Raw genomic sequence first — 24,324 nt, 5'->3', positions numbered from 1 at the left:
TTGTTTCTCCATTCTCCTGTAAATAATACGTGTTAAAATTTTGCTGGCATGAGATACTAAACTAATGGTGCGGTAGTTTTCACACCTATCAGCACCGGCTTTCTTGGGAATAGGTATAACAACATTCTGCCGAAAATCGGACATCTTGCACACTAAATGAAATAACCTTGCCATGCTGGTTTCTCCTAAGGCAGTCAGTAATTCAGAGGGAATGTCATCAATTCCAAGTGCCTTGTTCCTATTGAGGTCACTCACAGCTCTGTCAAACTCTGACCTAAAAATTGGGTTTCCCTTTTCATCAGCGTCAACAGCCTCTTCATGTTCCAGAACCAAATTATCTACGTCTTTACCGTGATACAACTGTTGGATATGTTCCTGCTATCTTTCTGCTTTGTCTTCTTTCCCTAGAAGTGGCTTTCCATTTGAGCTTGTAATATTCATACACCTAGATTTCCTTTCTCCAAAGGTTTCCTTGATTTTCCTGTATGCAGCATCTACCTTTCCCAGGACCATACAGCCTTTGACATCCTTGCACTTTAAATGTCTACAATATAGTGATTATATTGTAGACATTTATAGTAAATTTCAATACGGGCCAATCATGAGGTTAGTTACATGTAATCCTTGCACTTCTCCTTCAGCCATTCTTCCTTAGCTATCTTGCACTTTCTATCCAATGATTCTTTAATCGCCTGTATTCTCTTCTGCCTTCATTTCTAGCATTCTTGTATTTTTGTCGTTCATCAATCAGGTCTAGTATTTCCTGAGTTATCCACTGATTCTTAGCTGATCGTTTCTTCCTTCCTAACATTTCTTCAGCAGCCTACTGACTTCATTTTTCATGACTCTCCGCTCTTCTTCTATAGTGTTTCCTTCAGCCTTTTCATTTAGTCCTTGTGCAACATGTTCCTTGAAACAATCCCTCACACTCTTTTCTTTCAACTTGTCTAGATCCCATCTTTTTGCATTCTTTCCTTTCTTCAATTTCTTCAACTTCAGATGGCATTTCATGACCAACAAGTTGTGGTCAGAGTCCACGTCTGCTCCTTTTTAACTTGATGTAAATATTCTCAAGATCACCAAATTTGAAGGGAACAATACAATCACCTCGATTCACAGTTTAAATCTTTCAAATGCCATAGAAAAAACTATTTCCGAAATGTATCCAACAAGTTGCATTTACAATGTTCAAATAATGCACTTGGATAAATCACTGACAAACATAACCTCATGCAACGAAAGAATGATAAAAAAGAACAATCACACAATTCAAAGACGAGGATAAATTATGCTGGTTCCCCTGTGCAAATGCATTATTTTTTGGATTTCTGTACTGTTTGCATTTTTAGATGCTTGGTACTGGCATGGAAAGTGGCCGATGCCCCTAAAACATTGTGGCTTATAGAAATTTCCTATGACGAGGGGATAAAGTTTCTCGCTTCCATGTGCATTGCAACGCACTAGAATGACCCCATCCCCCACCCTTGTACGATTCCCCGGCTGGCACTTTCTCCTTTAAAACCATTAGACCGTTTGGGCAAGGATTAAAATAAAGCAATGCAATTTCATCGGCAATGACAATATTGTTCGGTGTCTACGAATTTATTATATGAGCCACTTTTTTCGTCAACTGTCGGCATCGCCAGTGTTCGCGGATTCTGTTTTTCTGCACACTGCCTGTTGTGTGATATTACGGCGTTCCTTAAAAGCTTGAATACAAAATAATTCCGATTTCATTCAATTTAGCAATCATGAAGCACACTGTAGACCCAGCGAAGTGAGTGTAAGTGCGAAAAGCTACCCTCCACGTTCCGGAACACGCGTTCCATTATGACATGGATAAATTTCAAGTTGAAATTACTCTGTGTCCTACTATTGTTTTAAAATGTAAAAGCAGTTTCCAATTAAAAGTCTGAATTTCGGTAATGGGGCAGACATTGTACTTCGAATTACGAATTATACGTATTTTGAATTAAACAATTTAAATAAGATGCAAAACTGTATCTCATGTTTCTGGGAACGAGAGCTTCTTCGAATTAGGCGGGATTTTGAATTAACCGATTTCGAATTATCAAGGTTCTACTGTAATTATGGGGGCTTATCTACCGAAACTGCTGGGCCATCTGGATTCTCTGCCGAAGTACCGACACCAACACTAACAACCACAAACACAGCAGCAGTGGCGACATCAAGAACAACAACAATATCAACAACAAATAATACAGCCCCAGCCACAACGAGGAAACGAACATGTGAAAACATCAAGGAACAAAATGATCAGCTGTTCGCTTTAAAATTGAAGAAAGCGAAATTAGAAGTAGAAGTTGCTGAGATCATGTTGCGTGTAGCTAAAAAGAAAGAACAACTGGTGGATATTGAACTAAAAAAATATAAAACACCATAATGTTAAAATGTGACCTATTGATGTATGGTATTTTCAAATGTTATTTATCTTGTTTCGGTTTTTCTCTGCACTTATATAGTCTGTTTTTCTTTTTAATTGACTGTTCCATATCCATCTTCAATGTAGGTTAGTATCTCCAAATTAATCTAGATTAACTTAAAACAAGCAATAATCCGAGCTAGTAAGCCTAGTACCACTTAACATCTTAACAGTGTATGTCTATACAAGTTGTTCTTCACTCCATTGGCTAACTGTTTTAAAAAGAAACCTAAAGCATTTTAAATGATGAATACTGTATAAATCTGTATTCTAAGAAAATAGGGATTACATAAGAAGCAAATAATCAGATATCCCTCACTCAAACATAATATTAAGCTTTCAATCAATCAATGTCAGTCAGTCAGTCAATCAATCAATCATTCAATCAAACAGCACTGATCTGCATTTACGGCAGTCGTCCAGATGGCAGATTCCCTATCTGTTGTTTACCAAGCCTTTCCTTAAATAGTTGCAAAGAGTTTGGAAATGTATTGAACATCTCCCTTGGTAAATTATTCCAATACCTAACTCCTCTTCCTATAGGGTCTATAAGCAAATATTTTCCTAAATTTGTCTTCTTGAATTCCAACTTTATCTCCATGTCTTTGTTATCGTAGGTAAATTCCATTACTTTGTTATTATTAGCAACCTCCTCTATATAATGTGCACATTTTTCTTGTAACCAACAGTCATTACATACAGCTGACTGAATACTTCTGTAAGTCCTCACATACACACTCCCCTTCTTCATTAATGATCCCTGCAATGTCTTTCTTGGAACCTGTTTCTGCCTTGAAGTACCCATACATACCAGCTTTCTTTCAGATGTAAATGAAGATTTAGTTAAAACCTTTTAATAATTTATATATTTTCGAAGATTTTCAAAATGTGTTACGGATGGGACAAGATGTTCATGTAAAATAAAGTAAGACAAAATAAAATAAATAAGTTTCTTATTTAACCCATTACCAACAAACATTGGGGATAACATGAGGACTAAATAATCAACCAACACCACGCAGTGAAATTATTCAAGAAATTCAGATATTTAAAAATTATTTACAATTCATTTACACTTCAAAGATATATCAAATATAATATAAACACAGTTGGTTCAACTCATTTGCGCTTATCGTCATTTGGTGTAAAATTCCGGCATGAGATTTTTTCTGAAAAGTCAAATAGAGTAAATCAGGTAAGTTGGTCACATGGGTTTGAAGTACCGACACTGGAAAATATTCTTCCCGCTACGAGCTGACTATACGACCTGGAGTGAAATAAACATGAACTAATAAAAGTACAATTCAGGTAATGTCATAATAATGACATACCGGCAGAAGAGAAAAGAAAATAGAAAATCATCCAACACGAAATGGACATCGAAGGAGGGATCCTGCTAAATTTCTCCAAACCCTTTCATATCCAATCTTGTACGAATGACGTGTCCATCCACCCTTTTTCTTGGATACGAACATGGATCCCTCACGGAAATTTTACTTTAGGCATTGTTTTTAGTTTTAGAACAATGTAAGGTGCAAGCAAGCTTTCTGCCATCAGCTTTTACAGCAAGCATTGCAGTACATCATTGTTTTTCGCTTCCGGTAGTGTGTACAATAACACTCTATGTCTCTTTCTTGTTGATTTTATGACTTTATGGCATATGGAAACTGATTGGCGTCTCCTGCGTTTCCTATTTGGGAGATCAAATATTGCTTCACTTAACGCTTCTCAATCAGAAAGCTGGGATCAAGGAATAAGCCTTCCTGAAGATTGTGGTTACTGCAATCGGGCGTTCCCTGGGCAACGGTTTAACCGGCTGATTCTTCCACAAAGGTGCTGCTACACAGCAACAAGTTTGCAAGAGAATTTATCTACGAATAGTCCTTTTCAGGACTAACCAAGCACGGAACACTCATCAATTTCCATTGATATGTCATGGGTATGTCACTTGAACATCGAATCAATTTCAACTGCTAAGAGTCAATATCTCTCATGCCTGATGCTGCAGAATACTGTAGATGTAATAGCAATACAGGAGACTCACACCAAGGATGATACAGATCTTTATAGAAGAGGAAGGATATATGGTTATGCTCTGGCTGGAGCCATAAATGATGAACAATATGGTATTGCTATATATGTCAGGTCCCATCTCACCGACTACAAAGTAACTTATCAAGACAGAACAGCAGATGTCTTTGTTTTGGCTGTAGAGATTGCTGGCATCACTGTTGAAAATATTTACAAACCTCCACAAGTCAGTTGGCCAAATCCTCTTGTAAGATCCTTCAGTCACCCGGTAGTGTATTTCGGTGATTTCATCAGCCATAGTCATGTATGGGGATATCAGAATGAAGACGACAGTGGAGCAATTCTAAATGAATGGATGGATTTGTACAATCTTCAGCTTGTGTAGAACGCTAAAGATCCAGGAACGTTCTGATCTGGTAGAGGGTTAAAGGATTATTCCCCCGATCTGTGCATCGTATCTAAATCTTGAAATAACGATATGACACAACGAAAAATCATCAAGTCTTTCCTACACAGCCAACCTAGGCCAGTCATTATTCATTATGGTACAGAAATTCCACTAGTCACCTTCATCCCACAACCTCGATGGAATTTTCAACTTGCGAACTGGGAACTGTTTCAGAAAGGTCTTGATAACACCGTTCAGTGGATTGCCCCATTTTGATCCAATTATGAATGATTTGTGTGTGCTATTAAAGTTAATGCCAGAAACTATATTCCACGTGGGTTTCGGAAGGAATAGATCCCCGGATGGTCTCAAGAATGCAATGAGTTATATGCTAAATATCAAGAAACTCATGATGATACAACAGAAAGTTCTTGAGAGCTCTCAATAAGAACAGAAGAGATAAATGGCATAAAACAGTGGCGGAACTTAACTTTACAAATTCTAGTCGCAATGCCTGGAACCTTACAAAAAATCTTGGTACAGATCCAAGGCTGTCAAGCACTGTTCCACGTGTGAATGCCAATGCTGTTGCATTCAGACTAATGAAGAATTCGAAATCTAATTGACAAGGCACATAAACGAATCGTGAGAAATGAATTGTACATAAAGAGATCCAGTCCAGTATTTGGGAGGTAGTAGGTTCGAACCCCACTGTCGGCAGCCCTGAAAATGGTTTTCCGTGGTTTCCCATTTTCACACCAGGCAAATGCTGGGGCTGTACCTTACTTAAGGCCACGGCCGCTTCCTTCCCACTCCTAGCCCTTCCCTGTCCCATCGTCACCATAAGACCTATCTGTGTCGGTGCGACGTGAAGCAAAAAAAAAAAAAGAGATCCAGTCTTAACACCACATCCTGACTACTCAGGTGACTTCAGCATTGAGGAACTTGATATAGCCTTGAATATGCTAAAGGTAAATAAAGCTGTTGGCTTTGTTGGCGTCTATCCAGAGTTTCTTATAGCCATTGAACCTAACACAAAATTGTGGCTCATTGAATTATTTAATGAAATTCTACGAACTCGAAGATTGCCAAAGCTTTTCAACAGACTAAGATAATTGCCATCCTGAAACCAGGCAAAGACGGAACCGATGCTTCTCACTGCCGACCAGTATCACTACTCAACATGACCTATAAGCTTCTAGAAAGGCTTATTCTAAATAGTATTCAAGAGGCCATTGATCAAATCATCCCTGTTGAACAAGGTGGCTTTAGAAAACATTGGAGCTGCTGCGACCAGGTTTTAACGTTGACAGCTCTAGTTGAAGCTGTATTTCAACGAGGTCTCCGATCGGCTGCAGTTTTTGTGGACCTTACAGCAGCTTATGATACTGTGTGGAGGGATGGCTTGCTGTTGAAGTTTATTGAAATCGTCCCATGTCAAAAGCTGGCGGTTCTAGTGAACAACATGCTCTCTGACAGATGGTTTAAGGTGTTTCTGAATGGACAATCTAGCAGATGGAGGACTCTAAACAATGGCCAATATCCATGATATGCCAGACATGGACTCATTGAAAATCCAGTATGTAGATGACCTAGCGTTAGTCTTCCAGAGTAAAGATCTTATGCAGTGTGAGAATGTACTGACAAGTGATCTGACGAAATTGAGCGACTACTTCCATAAGTGGTGACGTCAACCTAACCCAAATAAAACTGAGGTTACTGCATTCCATCTAAATAATAAGGAAGCCCATAGGAAGCTACATGCGACTTTCGACGGAACTGAAGTACCGCATAACTACAATCCAAAATATCTAGGAATCACTCTGGGTCGGTCCTTGACATTCAAAGAACAGTGCATTACATTATCTAAGAAACTTGACTGCAGAGTGAATCTACTCCGCAAGATTGCCAGAAGTAGCTGGGGTGCGGACGCCAATACCCTACACTGCTGCACTCGCTCTTGTGTATTCTGCTGGTGAATACTGTGCTCCTGTATGGCAAAACCGCGTTCACACAACAAAGATTGATGTCCAGCTTAATGAAGCCATGAGAGTTATCATTGGTACTGTCAGATATACTCCACTGATCTCTATATATGGATGGCTGGTAGCTTGGGTAGCAGTAAGCCGAATAGAAGATGACTGGCGTAGTAAGATGGCAGCGAGTGCATGGTGCAGTAGACTACTCCCTGAGTAGACCACGAGGAGCGCGCTTCCTTTGTTTATGCTTAGTTCAGTGACGCCAGGCCTCTTGATTATAGTTCCACGGGTGTTCTGTGCTGTGTTAATGCAGTACTCCACACATTTACAAAGGAATTAAGATGAAATACATCAATGAAAAATCTCTAGTTTAGATATTTCACTCGCTGAATTGAAACCACATGTTACTTCTGCATGTTAGTAAAATATAAACAAACAAGGGAGCCATGCTTGTACTACTACGATTAACACAAATACGAATTCCTAAATGTAAATAATACAAATACATAATATATTTAAACTATCAAAGTATACATGTGTGGCAGATATAAATTGAGTACTATTTGGCAGGGGTACAACATTCTCTGCATGAGTTCAAATTACAATATTTCCTAACATAACATAATTGTATTGATTACGTAGTAAACAAGTGACTGTCAGCATGCTGAAGTGTACTTCTTCGGCAAATAAGCCACGAAATACTTGAATATCCAGCGAAAAACACACAGTAAACTATCATTATGCCATTACAAGAGAAGTGGGTGTGGTTCTGGGCTTTAAAATGTCCTGCGGGCTGATATTAAGTGGCTTCTACAAGCTTTAAACAAGCCGGAATGACTAAAATAAAAACATTTTCTGAAAGAGGGAGAATAGGGCTGTTTTTGTATGAATAAACAGAAAAACAGAGTTTTTTGCTCTAAATACGGAAAATTCAGTCATGCCTCCCCTTAATAATGCATAATTTCGTGGCGTACATGTATAAAATTTACAGCAATGTTTCCAGAAACTGTTTTTCACTCGTATTGTATTACCGATCGCTAATTGCATGTATTCAGCACCTAAGTTAATATTTGTCGGCCGTTATTATACACTCATTTTTATTGCTATCCCAGAGATTTACTGACCTCGGAATAACGTGTCGGTGTTCCCAATGTCCTTATGCTTTGAGTGAACACGTCCCCATATTTTTAATTATTCCAGTGTGCCATTAATTGAGATTTAAAATTGATTATATTATCATTGTCTCCCCATAAGGAGAGCTCTAGGATGGGTACACCATGGGTACACCAACACGGCGGACTGCACGCTCAACTTGGCGTACTTTCTCCTGCAGCGGAGAGCTGCCATCTGCGATCCATGTATAGAGATCAGTGATCTACTCCCATTCAGTGGTTACCTGTCTTAGCTAATATTGCCTTGCAAGATCTAAGGAGAACAGCAGCTAAGGCAAACTTGCTCAAGAAGATCTTTTCTCATAAGAACTCTCTCTTGTACGATGCCCTACAAGACCCACCAACAACTCGTCTGAAATCATGCAAACCACCCTGGACTGATTTTAAAAGTATCGGTTCTTTCAACATGACCTCCAAGTGGCAACAACTTTGGCATGAACATCCACCCAACAATGCTCACTTGGTTCAAAATCCAACAAAGAAGGTTGAAGGATTCCAACTGCCACGTCAAACCTGGTCAAAGCTGGGCCGAATTAGAACGGGTCAAAGGAGGTGTGGTTACATGTTGAAGAAATGGTACCTGTGAATGAGGCCCTGGACTATATCGCTCGGATTCTTCCCGAGGACATTACCAACTTGTTCAACCATTGTCTCACCACAAGCTGTTTCCTGTGGAATGACAATTTCTATGAACAAATTGACAGTGTCGCCATGGGCAGTCTTCTGAGTCCAGTGATCGCAAATTTCTTTATGGAAAAGTTAGAAGAAACAGCACTCGAGACTGCACCACTGAAACCTAAGGTGTGGCTCCACTTTGTAGATGAATGACACCTTTGTGATTTGGAGCCAAGGAAAGGAACAATTACAGCTGTTTGTACAGCATCTGAATAGTATTAACATCAATATTCAGTTCACTATGCAGACAAAACGATGGAAAACTCCCTTTCCTCGATGTTCTGGTAATGAAGGCTACCGATTTTGAATTTGGGACACTCTGTGTACCGCAAGCCAACCCACACACACACACACACACACACACACACCGCTATCTTTAGAAGATGTCCAACCACCACCCACGACAAAAATACGGAGTGATTAAGATGCTAGCCGACCGTGCTAGGCGAATTTATCAATCTCAGCAACCTCAATATGGCCCTACTCGCTAACGGGTACAGCCATAAAGATAGCTAGTTAGTACTCCATCCCAGACGTCCAACAACCAGGGTGAAAGAAGAGGAGCGGCCGGGAGCTAAAGCCTTTCTGCTGTATATTGGAAAAATAACTGACAGAATAGGGAGGCTACTGGAGTTCGATGGGGTAAAAACTATATATAGGTCAACGAAGAAAATCCAGGAACTACTTAGGTCTGACAAAGGCCATCCTCTTTCCACAGCAGGTGTCTACAAGATTTCTTGCAGCTGCGACCAGGTGTACATAGACACTACAAAATGCAACATAGCCACACGATTGAAGGAGCACAACAGACATAGCCGGCTGGGACAAGCAGATAAAACATCAGTCGCTGAACACTCGCTGCTAGCAGGCCATGATATACAGTACAACACCAAAGTACTGTTGACTTCTGTGTCTTATCACACCCGGCTACAGAGGGAAGCCATTGAAATCCTGAAGCATACCAACAGCTTCAACCGTAAGGAGGAGTCTGAATGGGTAAAGAAAGCCAGGTTTCCAGTCCTGAAAGCCTTAAATCCTGAAAGACACGATGGCCGAGGCAGAACAGAAAAAGCAACGGGTGATCAGTTGCCTGTCTCCGCCAAGGCAGGCTGATGTACATCAAGCTCCTTAATGCTTCAACCATTGGCCGAAGAAGAGCCAATCAGCTACCGTTCCCCTCCCCTCCCCCCAGCATGGCAGACCAATATGCGAGCAGCGTACTGTAGCCTGCACTATATAATGAGGTTGAATTACACCACCACTTCATTCCACTGAGAGCTTTGCTGCTATCGAAGACAGTCGGGACCCTTGACAATGCCAAACACAGTCTTCGGTGAAATGTCAGGACCATCACATGCTGCTGGACCGCGGCCTATAATGTTGTACGTACGACGCTGTAACTGGTGTAAAACCTTCAATTATTATGTTTAATATATTTTAATCATAGTTTTTTTAACGCTATATCTTTTATTAAGTGTTAAACATGACTAGTATATGGTTTCTCTGTAAATATGTAGTATAAAATTGTATAACCTCAAATACGTATTGTATAACCTAAAAATCTATAGAGTTGAAAGCTGTAGAAAATTCCATAATGTTCATATATTAGACTTATTGTACTATATTTGGTATATCTGAAGGGTTCTGGAAACTTACAGTAAGATACATGTAGAGACATTACGAATGTTGTAGATATTTCCATGTACATTTGTAAATATCAAAAGAACATTCGAGTACCCATTCGACTAGCTGGTCGATTGATGTTTCGAGTGTGTTTCATTAGAGTGTTTTAAGAACCCTTCCAGAAGTTGATCATTCTAGATGGCTGATCGAATAGTATAAATATCGAGCTGTCAAGTCAGCCAGTCAGTCAGATCATTAGACTCGAGTGAGTGAGTGAGGCGGGGAATTCAAGAGAGAGTATGTTATAGTGCGCGCGTCAGTGTTGTTGATATCTGTACTTGTCAGAATCGACTTCAGGGTACTCCGCTATTGAGTGTGTATATAGTGTCATTTGCTGCTGTGTATAATTGTGTGTTGTGACGTACAGTGTAAATAAAGTAATTTTAGTAAGGAAGTGAACGTGTTCTCGTGTGATATTTATTTATGTCAAATAAAATCGCAACGTAGAATGATAATAAGCCCAGAAAAACACTGACTTGATTTGTTCTGAAGGTTGTCTGTCTTGTATTATATCATCTGTTATTGCAGTCTGTCATATTTTTGTTCACTCCTTGGATCCATTTGTTGCCATTCTTGCTCTTGTTAACCATCCTGATCTATCAGAGCCATCTGTAAGATAAAAAATCTAATAACCCTATCTCTCACTACAGCTTTGTCACTATTCTATATGTCCATCTCACCCACTGTGACATATGTTTATGTTATAGAAATAATATGGGATCACCTTACAATCGGTGATCTCGAAAGATTAGAGTGTCAAGTCGCGCTTCTTAAAATGTGTCCTAAGAGTAGGAAAAATGGCCGTTACAAGATTAGATTAAGAGCTAGTGAAAGAATCCCTCTACATGGAGGACCTTAGGATGAAGGACCATCTACACACCTATTAGAGTGGGGACAAGCAAAGAGAAGAGAGATTGATCAAGACTTTTGTATTACCGATACTGTGGCAGTTGCATTGATAGGTTACACAATAAACATCAAATAATAACAAAAGGTTTATGAATTTATGAACACAGTAATAAACAGTAAAACAAACTCAAGGTTCATAGAAGCAGAGTACTATAAAACGTAAACAACAGGTTGGGAAACGTGACAACTATAAAATGGTTTTGGAAAACGGCATGGAAACCCTGCGAGGTAAATGGAACATATCCTTTGAGAAGAAAGAAATCTTAGATGGTAATTTCTCTTGATATCATTTATTCAATGTAAACAAAACTAAATATTAAAAAGATAAACAAAACGCTTACATTTTGTTATAGTAAATGTAAGTGTTAATTGCGCCTGCAGACATGCGCAATATGCCTGAGAAATTTTAAACCCCCACCTATACATGATGATTTAAATGAGGGCTAGTCCCAATCTTCGCAAAGTAGAAAAAAAAGAAATAAAAGCCTAACACAGAGGCACAGAAAACTTGCGTCAGTACCTAAAACACTTCCAGTAAAGAGCCTAGATTTAATGTGCATGTGTAAAGAGATACAGAACTACGAGAGGCAAACCGGAGGAAAAGTTAAATTACATGTTAGTTACAAGGTTAAAAAAAGAAAAGGGAATTGCCTCCAGAAACAAAATTGCACATGCTTAACTGAAAAGCTAAGTCATTTCGATAATTTTAAATGGTGAATGTAAATCCCGAGGATAAACTCCTGCGCAAGAAAAAAATAATTATGTTTAAATAAAGTTAATGTCCGAAATAAAAGAAGAAATAGTGCTTACCCCAAGACAGGTATCCCATGAAGGGACGGATGCAGGACCGCATCCGCTCTCAAGGATGGTCAAAAATCAAAGACGCAGAGACTACCCCTCTCCCCCAGAAAGAGCGGATGATATCGAGAAACAGGAAAAGGTGCAACCACCAAAGTAACCAATCAGGATACGGAATTTATCCTCGACTTTCATATTCACCAATTGTATTTTATTTTATTTTATTTTCACCAATCAGAAGTCTCTTCATTCTTGTTGATCCAGCAAAGTCTTTTACAAAACAGGAAATATTATTCTAAAACGGCACGTGTAGGTACACACTGTTTCACAAGTTCTATACAAAAGTTTCACATAAATAATTTTGATACAACATAAAAATACTTCCAAAACATATTTTTTTTTTTTAATAGTTCAATAGTTCAAACCAGATATCTTATACAACATAAATATTTTTTAAAACAATAAATTAAGTTTCCATTGTTTTCCCACATCCACCTCACAAAGTCGAGCTATGCTCAAAACTGACAAACACTTTGGCCTACATGAATTGGAGGTTTTGCCACACATCACAGTTTTGATGCCATTCACTGTAGGGATGTCAATATGCATCTGCTTCCTTTTCTTTTGGGTATCGCTGATTTAGGAAGCGAGACATCGGGAAGTGCAGACGTGTGAATGAGCTGAGGTGCGCAATATGGGAATAACGATACAGCAATACAGGCTAAGAATTGGAAGATGGCATGGTGCAAGGCAGTGTTGGAAGGAAGGTGGAGTTGAGAGAGGAAGAGAAATTAGTGGTTATAAAGGACTGTTGGAGATTATGTTGTGTGCGACGGTTATTGCGACGCTGCTGGTGGTAGGAGGTATAGAAAAGAATCCGGGTCCAAACCAGGGACCGTTCGGCTGGGAGGAGCTTGAAGAGATCAAGAGAGTGGTGAAGGAAGCAAGCAAAGGAGAAGAAATTAAGGAAATGATGCAGGAACACCAGGCAACCCAAATGAAGGAGATGAAGGACTTAAAAAGTTTTATAAAAGAAGAAATTGGAGGTGTAAATGACAAGTTAGCGGAGATAGAAGATGAGGTAGAGAGCTTGAAAAAGAAGGTGGTGGTACTGGAAGAGGAATTAACAGCAATGAAGAGAGAAGTGAGGTTAGCGAGGAACGAATCGGCAAGAAAAAATGTGTTTGTGTACGGTGTACCTGAGGAAGGAACAGAATCAAAAGTGGAATTAGTATTGAAAGTGGTGGACATAGTTTCGAACAAAATGAAGATAAACTTTTCTGAAGTTGATATAGATGATATATATAGAGTGGGAAGGAACAAGGGACATAGGCCGGTGAAGTTAAGATTAATATCAACCCTGATGGCTGATATACTTCTGAGGAATGCTGGAAATTTGAAAGGATCGAACATTTATTTGAAGGCTGAGATAGAGAAAGAAGATAGGATGCGGTTGGAGGTCTATAAGCGGCATATGTGGCGTGCTAGAGCGGAGGGATTGCGAGTCAAGATAGTGGGGAGGTGTCTGGTTACTTCAGGCAGAAATTGGTCGCGATCGTGGACACAGGAGGAACTGCTGAGGATGGAAAAATGTGAGGAGGAAATGAGTTGCAGAAATCGAGAGCAGGGCGACATCAGTACGGAGAAGGAAGAGAGAAGAGGGGACTGCGGTGTCAGCGGGCAGGTAGCGAAGACAGCAGAGTCCTTGGTGAGTCAGAACAGCCCAGGAAGGAGTGAATCAACAAGTAGGACACTAGACCGAAGTGAAGTGGACACAGGTAGTGAAGAGGTGACGGGAAGGGAAAGGAGTCAGGGTAGTGACTTAACCTCCCCAAATAGGAATAATGCAGAAATAAACCTGGAGAGAAAGCAGGCGTTAAATAAGGCGAGATCCTTAAGTTTAAAAGATCTATGGGGTGGGAAAAAAGGCTCTGGCACGGAAAAGGGGAAGGATGGGGGTGAGAAGAAAGAGAGGGATGGGGTGGAGCCAAAAGGAAGAATCACGAGAAGTAAGGGGGGAAGTGGTGAAATGCAGAAGTATAGGGAGGGAGGGGGAGGAAATAAATAACTAGATATGGTGATAGGGATGCTGAATATTGAGGGGTTGATAGGGAAGTTAGGGAATAAGGAAATTGTGGATTTAGTGAAAGATTTTGAGATTATTGCTGTAGTAGAGACGTGGTTAGGGAAGGGGGTTGAAATTACATGGGACGGTTATAGAGTAGTTAACGTGTTAAGGGAAAAAATAGGGAAGAGGGGCCGAAACCCAGGGGGCATAGTAGTTTTAATAAGGAATGAGATAGATGAATGGGTGGAGACGTTACAGACTAGGGTAGAAGGGGTAGTGTGGTTGAGAGTAAAAATGGGGAAGGGGGCAGCGGAAGCAATCTGTCTGGCACTGCTTTATAACCATCCGAGCGATTCAGTGTATGCAAATAAACATTTTTTTGACGAACTGATTGAAGAAATAAACACAATTAAAGGAATGTATGTAGAAGATGGGATGATTTTATTGGGGGATTGGAATGCGAGAGTGAGCAATAGAGTACCGGTATACGGGAAAGAAGTAAAAGTAGACGGGATACTGCAAAGGAAGAGCAAGGATAATGTTGTAAATAGTTATGGAGAAAGGTTATTAGAGTTATGTGCTCTAGAACATTTATTTATTTTAAATGGGTGGATGAAGGGGGATAGTGTGGGTGATTTGACGTATATTACAACAAATGGAGGGAGTGTGGTGGACATAGGAATAAGCTCAGAGATAGCGTTAAGGAGAATAATAAGTTTTGAGGTGTTAGAATATGGGTTGACAGAACATATGCCTATCAAAATAAAATTGAGAACTTTGGTTGCTGATGAGAAAGGAAAGATGGAGGAAAGTAAGGAGAGGTATAGGAATGGAGGATGGAAGTATGTATGGGATGATAATACCAAAGAGAAATTAAGACGGCATTTGAAAGAGGAGGGAGATATATTAAGGGTAGGAATTGAAAGGGCGGTAGAAGGGAATGATATGGATAACGTGTTAAAATTAATTGAACTCCCTGTATGGAGGGTGGGGAAGAAAGTGAGGAGAAGTGTAGAGGGAAAAAAGAATAAAATGAATGGATGGTTTGATGAAGACTGTAGGAGAAAACGTGAGGTTGTAATGAGAGCCCTAGCGGAGTTTAGGAAGGAGGGTACGCAAGAAAAAAGGAAGGAATATTGTAAATTGAGAAGGGAATATAAAGAGGTATTGAATGAGAAGAAGAGAGGATGGAAGGAGGCGGAAGCTGAAAAAATAAATATATATTGCAGAGAGAAGAAATTTGAGAGGATTTGGGAGTCAATAAACAAGATCAGAAGAACGAAACCGGAGGGGAAGGGAGATAAAATAGGAGAAAATGAGTGGGTTAGGCATTTTAAAAGGCTTTTAGAAGGGGAGAGGAAATTGGGTAGAGAAATAGACAAGTCACAAATTGGAAGGGAACTGGAAGTAGGCATTACAATATTGGATGGGGAGATAACAAGGCAGGAGGTAATTACAGTATTAAAAAATGCTAGACCCAAGGCTGCAGGAGGTGTGAATGGTATTTCCAATAGTGTATGGAAAGAGGTAGGGGCAAATGAACCGATGTTGAGAGGGATTGTGAAATTCTTTAATAGGTTGCTGGAAACGGGGAAATTTCCTAGAGAATGGAGGATGGGGGTATTATGCCCTATTTATAAAAATAAAGGAGCTAGTAGTGATCCAAACAACTATAGAGGAATTACACTCCTAGACTCGCTGTCAAAGGTGTACACAGGGGTTTTGGCGAATAGGATAACAAATTGGGCGGAACAGTACGGTAGGATATCTCAGTTCCAAAATGGATTTAGGAAAGGATGTAATACAGTTGATAATGTTTGGATTCTGGACACTTTGATTACAAAGTATGTGAGGATAGCAGGGCGTAAATTATTTATAGCAGCGATTGACTTAGAAAAAGCCTTTGATACGGTCAGTAGGGAGGCGCTATTTTTGAGATTAGGGGAGGTTGGAATGTCGAAAAAAATGAGGGTGGCAATTGAAACTATTTATGAGGAAGTGTTTGTGATGATTAAATTGCAGGATGGAAGGTTGAGTAAGTGTTTTGAATCGAAAAGCGGGGTGAGACAGGGATGTAAGCTATCCCCGATATTATTTATATTATTTATAAATAATATTTTAGAGGGTCATGGTGGAGATGCATGGCATTGCCCTTGGGTAGGGAAAATGGAGGTTCCGGGGTTGCTATTCGCGGATGACCTATTGATTTTGGCTTTGACGGCAAATGGTTTGCAAAAAGGGTTGGACAAGGTAATTGAATATACTAGGAAATGGTCTCTCAGAGTAAATGTAAGAAAGACTCAGATATTGGTGTGTAGGAAAAGGGGTGGGAGAAAGAATAAGGAAGTCTGGAGGCTGGAGCAGGAAGAAATTAAACCAGGGGGAAAAATTGAGTACCTAGGTGTAATAATTAGTAAGAATGCTTCTTGGAAAAATCAGTGTAAGAAGGCAAAACTTAAAGGAAGAGGAGCGCTTGCGGTAGTAGGGGCATTAGAAAAGAAATTTCCAGACGTTAAATACAAAATTCAGAAAACGGTGTTTAAATCACTGGTAATGGGCAAAATGCTATTTGGGGTTGAAGTATGGGGAATGGAGGAAGATAGGAGTGAACTAAACCAGGTGGTGGCGAAATTTAGCAAGATCATGATGGACCTACCGAATTGTACAGCCAATGCCGGGGCCAGATTAGTCTGTAAAGAATCGATAGAGGTTGAAATAGCTAAGAGGGTGTTCAAGTACTGGATTAGATTGGAGGAAGGGAAGGGTGGGGCGTTAGTACAAGAAACGTTTAATTTTCAGAAAAGTATGACGAATGAAGGTTACTGGGTGAATAAGTGCAAAAAATGGTTACAAAAGATTGGATTGGGGGTATATGGAGAGGTCTGGGGGGATGGTAGAAATAAATGGGTATGGGAAAGGATAAAGGGAAGACTACTAGATATGGAAAGACAGAGCTTAATAGGGGAATGTAGAGAGAGAGTCTCTTTATCAGTTTTAAATAAATTGGTGGAAGTAATAAACCCGAAAACGGAGTTTGAGGGTAGAAGGGATAAGAGAGGTTTGTATTGGTGGTTATTGGGTGTTCCGAGGAATAGGGGTTGGGTAGGTAGTGAGAATAGGGATAGATGTGTGTTATGTGGAGAGAAGTGGGAGGACCTGCATATTTTTAATCAATGCCGACCTTTGGCGGAGATAAAGATCAAACTACTAAGTAAGAAGGAGCTGCATATGGTAGGGGAAAGCTATAAGATAACATCTTGGTTATGTAGAGAGTGGGAGAAAGGAACGAATATAACGAAATTCTTAAATGTGGCCAGAGCTATATTTATAAAGAAATTGAGGGAGTAACAGGGGTTGTGCAGATAATGTGGTTTGTGCTGAGGGAGAAAGGGGGAAGGCATTCTGCTCAGAGGAATGGATATCCGCCCTGAGCAAATGCGGGAAGGGTATCATGGTAATCATGATATCAGAAGAGGGGGCTTTAGTGTTAGGGGAAAGGGGGAGAGCACCTTGCCCTGTGGAAAGGTGATACGCCCGGGGCAAAGGGAAAGCCTGAGAAAATTAGGTAAGCGTTGAGAAAAGGGGAGGTTGAGTAGGTTTGAGGGTAGTGTAAAGCTTAGAAAAAAAAAAAAAAAAAAAAAAAAAAAGCGAGTTGACTGAGTGAACTAATGGACTTGGAATGGAGTACTGTCTGTTGGTGTGTAAATGAGGAGTGGAAAAAAAAAAAAAAAAAAAAAAAGGATTGTTTGTGAGGAAGAAGTATAAAGAAGGTATATGTGATAGAATTGAGATAGATTAAGTGGGAATGTAGTTAAGGAGAAAATGTTGGCAGTATGGAAATTATGAAAGTAGGTAAAAAAATAAATAAAAATTAAATGGTGTAGATGCCTTGATGAAGGGTGTAAAATTGAGGGATTCTTGATGTTTATGTATTAAGTTTAATGTGTAATAGTAATTTAGATAGATTAAGGGGGACTGTAGTTAAGGAGAAAAGGTTGGAAGTATAAAAATTAAGTCCAACGGTTTGAGGCAAGTGTGGTGTTGTAGATTGTGAAGACTGAGTGAACTGATGGACTTGGAATGGAAACTGTCTGTTTGTGTGTAAGTGAAAAAAAAAAAAATTGTTGATGTTTAAGTCTTAAGTTCAAGAAGGTGAGATGTAGTGGGCGGGAATAGTGCGAGAGAGGAGAAGGTGGCGTATCAAGGGAAGAGGGACGGGTTGGGGCTTGACCCAACCCAAAGAAGCTAGGCTTTAGCATGTCTGCACGGCAAGAAAAGAAAAAGAAGAGGGAAGGTAGTGAGCTGACAATGAACAGAGAAGGTGTGACGTATATAGCGGAAGTGTGTGACAAGCCATGTGATGGGTCCGGTTTCCGCCAAGCTGGCTTGGCACACATGGTAGGTAAGGAATACATTGTCAGCAGGTGTAGGTGAGAAATAAGATCAGTTCTCACGTGGCGAGGCTGGTCCCTGCGATCAACGGGTTGGTGGGCATGTATTCCATACCAGGGCGGACGCAGAGACCGGTCTACTATATATATATTTTTTTTCTAGGTGGTTGGTAGGAATAGGGGAATAGGGAAATAGGGTAATTTGTAGTGCGGTGCTTCCTGCACGTTTGCCGGCTATCCGCGTGCGTGTGGGAGGACACTTGAGTAGATTTAGAGGTAAATAATTTTGCTAAATAGTTTTAGGAGAGATGTAGTGCCTAGTGTTTGTTTGTTTGTTCTTTTGTTTCTGGGTTTCGCTCTGTCTGTCTTTATTACCTGTAAAGCCGATGGTGTATTCTAGGGTGGGTAATAAAGATATGTATGTATGTATGTATGATTTAGGAAGCTATCGACATTGGACAGCTGTCAACAAACTCCCATACACTTTCAGTCCAACCACACAAATGTAGGAACATTTCGTCAACTCCAATCCCAGTATTGGACCGTTGCGACCAAATAGTGTATTGCAGCATCCAGACAGGCACAGTAGTATGTCTTACAAAATTGTACAAAAATATTTTAATCCTCCTAGTCAATACTATATATTTTATATCCAATTAAGACGAAACTTCACACACAAATAGACATGTTTGGACCCGGCATTGGGTCATTCTCAGTAAGACACATATAATGAACTAGCTGATATACCCGTGCTTCGCTACGAGATTCGCAGAAAGACTGACTTTGTGGTTTTCGTAACTGAAGTCAACATAGGTCATTACAAAAATGTCAGTAGGAATGTAGCGATTAAAAGCAATGTTATCATATAAAACACTCAATCAAATAAAAAACCGCACATTTTCTCACTTTTAACTAACAGTACTACAGTGCCGATCTAACAGTCCAAAGTTCCAGAGCTGGAATGACCAGGCTGCGGACAGCCGTGAACACTCCTCTGCCCTTTGTTCGTTAAATATGCACAATGCTCATTCCAATCAGTGCCTCGGAGTAGGAAATGAATAGCTCCAATGGTATGAAGAACCTGTGTGTTACGTACCACTAGTATCAGAATTATGAACCAGAGGAATGGCATGCTAAAGAAGAAAGTTATCTAACTCCCCATGTACTTCCCACCAATATTCAGGCAGGCTATTACACTCGGTACGACTGGGCGGGTTGGAATGTGCTTAGGGGCGCTCAGCTGTGAGCTTGCATCCGGGAGATAGTGAATTTGAACCCCACTGTCGGCAGCCCAGAAGATGGCATTTCGTTGTTTCCCTTTTTCACACCAGGCAAATGCTGGGGCTGTACCTTATTTAAGGCCAAGGCCGCTTCCTTCACACTCCTAGCCCTTTCCTATACCATAGTCGCCATAAGACCTATCTGTTTCAGTGCGACGTAAAGCAAATTTTAAAAAATATACGGTATGCAGCAGTAATCCTATCTATCGGAGATGAGTGGCAACAGAAGACACAAAGCACCTCACAACAAACAACGGTCAATGTAATGTTATTGTTGATCAATTTTATGAGCTTTTTATGTTGTAGGCCTTCACATTTAGTTTTCTTTCAGTTCTGTGATATTAGGGCAGCTTAAAAAATATTTATAGTGTAGACTGTAGTTCATTATTCTCCGACTTTACATACCGATTTTCATTAAATTCTGTTTACCGATCTTTTTGTGACCCGGCGCTGATATAGACAGTAACAAAAATCCAAATTCATGAATATCTCTGTGATCATAGACAGTACGATAATAATGTATGAGACATAAATGATCGGAAATTTAATACTATATAACTTACTTAGTATTTATCGATATGACCACTAATAACATTAAATGTATGGTCTTCCCCTAAACTACCATTTCACTCAGCGTGAATCGAATATTTATGGCCTAGACTATAGTGATGTATTCCCCGGCTTTGCCTACCGATTTTCATTAAGATACAACCACTAATAACATAAATATTTGAGAATTAAGTCTTAGGCCTTCCCCTAAACTACCATTTCACTCAGCGTGAATAAAATTATTTATGGCCTAGATTATAGCAACTTATTTTTCAACTTTGCATACTGATTTTTATCAAGATAGGACCATTAATAATATAAATATTTCAGAATTAACTTTTAGGCCTTCCCCTAAACTACCATTTCACTCAGCGTGAATAAAATTATTTATGGCCTAGATTGTAGCGACTTATTCCCCGACTTTTCATACCAATTTTCATTAAATTCTCTTCAGCCGTTTTCTCGTGATGCGTGCACAGACAGACAGAAATTACGAAAAATATTTCCGTGTTACTGTGGACACGACTGATACATAAATACCATCCTTTTTAAATTCTGAGCAATGTACAGACAAAACTCTTATTTTATATATATAGATTAAAAACATAGGGAACACAGAATATGAAATGTTAGTTAAAAAAGTTTTTTTAAAAGCATGAAGAAAGTTAAAAACTGTGAAATATTGATTGTTAAATCGTTCGGGTTATCCATTTTACAGACTAAAAATCAGATGGTTCAACTTCAATAATGCTTATGTATATCATCCCATGTCGGAACACAACTACTAAGCCAACAGTATACAGTTACTAGTTGAACCAAACCAAAGGACAACAAAAACATTAACATTAAAAACATTAAAACAGAAAGACCTTCAGCTCAAGACTGTTTTAACTGTCAACATTTCACAGTTTTTTAACTATCCAGTCGTGGAACCATTGATTGTTTAATTTGAAGTAATTGGCTCTAAAATCTGCAGCCAGTTGAAATGTTAACATACAGTAACTAGTGAATTAGATCTCAATGAATTAGGTAGGTGTTGATTAAAATTTTTCTTATGATACTCTTGAAATGGAGCCGCGCATCTACAAAGATGAGGTGGAGCAACCACATCGAGTTTACTATCTAGTAATAATTTGGTAATAATTAGGTTACTTGTTCCCTTTTGTGTTTAAGTGGCAAATTCAGATGGTAGATCCAAATTTATTAAACTGTTGGAAGTTGCACACATCTGTTTTTAAAGTGCCCCTACACATAATCCTCCAGGTGGTGCTAAGCGAACAATAGCAATTTGGCTGTCAGTCTATCCTTGTGAACCCCTGGTTACGATACATCAGAATTCAGTACATAAATTGTTCTTTTCAGAACCACACTTCACGCTGATCAGATTTATATATCGATCTGCATTCATTCTAAGGTCTTTATTGTAAAAAGTTGTCTTTATCTCCCAACAGTATTCTAGGCTCAAAATACATGAATAATAATGATCAGCACCTTTCCCAAGAGTTTAACTGTGTTCCTTATTGTTGTGGAAGCTTATAATATTTTTCAGGCAAGAGTTAAAGAATGTGCTACATTTCATGCACATAGCTCAGTGGAAATGCCCTTTACCTGATTGTAAATAACAGCAACGTTAACAGTACTTCTTTCTTTACAGTCCTTGTTTACGGTGAACCCATGCCAGCATCCCATCGTAATATTAAAAGATGTCAAATATGATGATCTGAAGATTATGGTGGACTTCATGTATTATGGAGAAGTAAATGTGTCTCAGGAACAGTTACCTGCTATATTAAAGGTAAGTTTGATCTTCAAACTTGACTGAAATTGGTGATTTAGAATTTTTGTATTTAGCTAAAGTGTAATTTGAAAAGTTATTGTAAGAATGCCACTGTTAAAAGTCATTGTCTTATGTCCTTAACACTTCATACATTTTGGGGAGAAAAAAAAGAAGAGAATTGGCTGTGCAATTAGGGTCGCATAACTGTAAGCTTGCATTCGGGAGGTGGTGGGTTCGAATTCCAGCATCGGCAGCCCTGATGATCATTTTCCATGGTTTCCCATTTTCACACCAGGCAAATGCTGGGGCTGTACCTTAAGGCCATGGCCACTTCCTCTCCAATCCTAACCCTTTCCCATCCTTGCATCGCCGAAAATCTTCCAAGTGTGTGAATATTTTAAACAACCAGGCGAGTTGGCCGTGCAGTTAGGGGCACGCAGCTGTGAGCTTGCATCCAGGAGATAGTGGGTTCGAACACTATTTTTCAGCAGCCCTGAAGATGGTTTTCCGTGGTTTCCTGTTTTCACACAGGGCCGATGACCTAGACGTTAGGCCCCTTTAAACAACAATCATCACCATCAACCATTTTCACACCAGGAAAATGCTAGGGCTGTACCTTAATTAAGGCCACGGCCGCTTCCTTCCCACTCCTAGCCCTTTTCTATCCCATCGTCGCCATAAGACCTATCTGTGTCGCTGCGATGTAATGAAGCTAGCAAAAGAAAAGTATTTTAAACAAGCATGTTTTCTTGGCATAGCAAAAGTCCAAAAGCTGCACTATTATGTGTAATATTTTAAACTGTACCAATTATGATGGCAAGATATTTCAGAGGAGGTGGTGGTGGTATGCGAGTCCAAGTGTACAATTTTTTCCTGCCTTATAATATGCTTCACACAGAGTACTGCACCTGTATAATACAGTCGAAGTCCGCTATAGCAATTACGGGATATAGTGAGAACCCGTTATAACGACGGTTTTTTCTGTCCCTAGAAAATTCATATATTGACCTTTTCACTGCAGAGTTTTGATGACCAGGCGAACCCTCTGGGCCTTTTTCCTTTTTTTTCTCCCATTATTTAGGAAGAAGCGCTTCTACAGATACACTTTTACTAATATTATTAATGATATTATTAATAGAATGCATATCATCCCCTTAGCCCCGCAGCACAATACGAGGCCGGGGATTAAGTGAGATTATATTTTACAGCGTATTTTTATGGCCGGATACCCTTTCTGATGCAAAACTCAGTTGAGAAGATAATGAAAATGAAATGAATGATGGTGAATGAAACTGGATGGTATAATTTTAGCTTCGCAGCCCAGAGTTCATAACATTATAAGAAAGCGAAAATAATGCAAATCTTACTTGGAATTCCTTTTAGAGGAGAGGTGTGTTCATTGCGATGTCTAGAAACCCACCATCCCGCACCCAGAAGTACATTTAATTTTATAACCTAATAAAGAGCAGCACCCGCCACCGGCCATGGCTAAAGTAGTTACTTGTATTCCCATTGGTCAACGTGAACAGAATGTAACGTCATTACCATCAATGCTGATAAATGCACCAACCCCGCCTGAATAAAAGCACAAATATAAAATACCATGTCAAGGAAACAACGCGGCTTGTAACCGTCCAGACTAATGGTCTTGTCCAGATCCTATCCTAACCGTCCGCATGGCAAGAACCAGTCCAGACCAATGGTCTTGCCCAGGTCCTATCCTAACCGTCCACACGGCAAGAACCATTCCAGACCAATCGTGTTTCCACACGAAACTAGAGGCCTAGGGGCGCTTCGCGGCTTCTAACCATCCAGACCCATGGTCTTATCTAGATCCCATCCTAACCGTCCGCACGGCGGGAACCAGTCCAGATCAGTGGTCTTGTCTAGATCCTATCCTAACCGTCCACATGGCAAGAACCAGTCCAGACCAATCGTGTTTCCACATGAAACTAGAGGCCTAGGGCCACTTCGCGGCTTCTAACCGTCCAGACCAATGGTCTTGTCCAGATCCTATCCTAACCGTCCGCACAGCAAGAACCAGTCCAGGCCAATGGTCTTGTCCAGGTCCTATCCTAACCATCCGCATGGCAAGAACCAGTCCAGATCAATAATTTTTCCACACGAAACTAGAGGCCTAGGGCCGCTTCGCGGCTTCTAACCGTCCAGACCAATGGCCTT

At 39.9% G+C, this 24,324-nt stretch overlaps 1 protein-coding gene across 7 annotated transcripts in view; it reads left to right on the top strand.

The window, feature by feature from the left end:
• Positions 1 to 24,324, top strand: part of BtbVII (BTB-protein-VII) — a 346,577-nt gene that overhangs the window by 32,301 nt on the left and 289,952 nt on the right. For all 7 annotated transcript variants that reach the window (XM_067147343.2, XM_067147339.2, XM_067147341.2 and 4 more), the window contains exon 3: positions 22,021 to 22,161. In XM_067147343.2, the coding sequence (XP_067003444.1) occupies positions 22,021 to 22,161 (141 nt within the window). The remainder of the gene's footprint in view (positions 1 to 22,020; positions 22,162 to 24,324) is intronic.

Source organism: Anabrus simplex, chromosome 5 (genome assembly GCF_040414725.1).
Source record: "Anabrus simplex isolate iqAnaSimp1 chromosome 5, ASM4041472v1, whole genome shotgun sequence".
In the NCBI taxonomy this organism is placed as follows: Eukaryota; Metazoa; Arthropoda; class Insecta; order Orthoptera; family Tettigoniidae; genus Anabrus; species Anabrus simplex.
The sequence above is the reverse complement of the archived record's forward strand: the minus strand, read 5'-3'. Positions and strand labels throughout refer to the sequence as shown.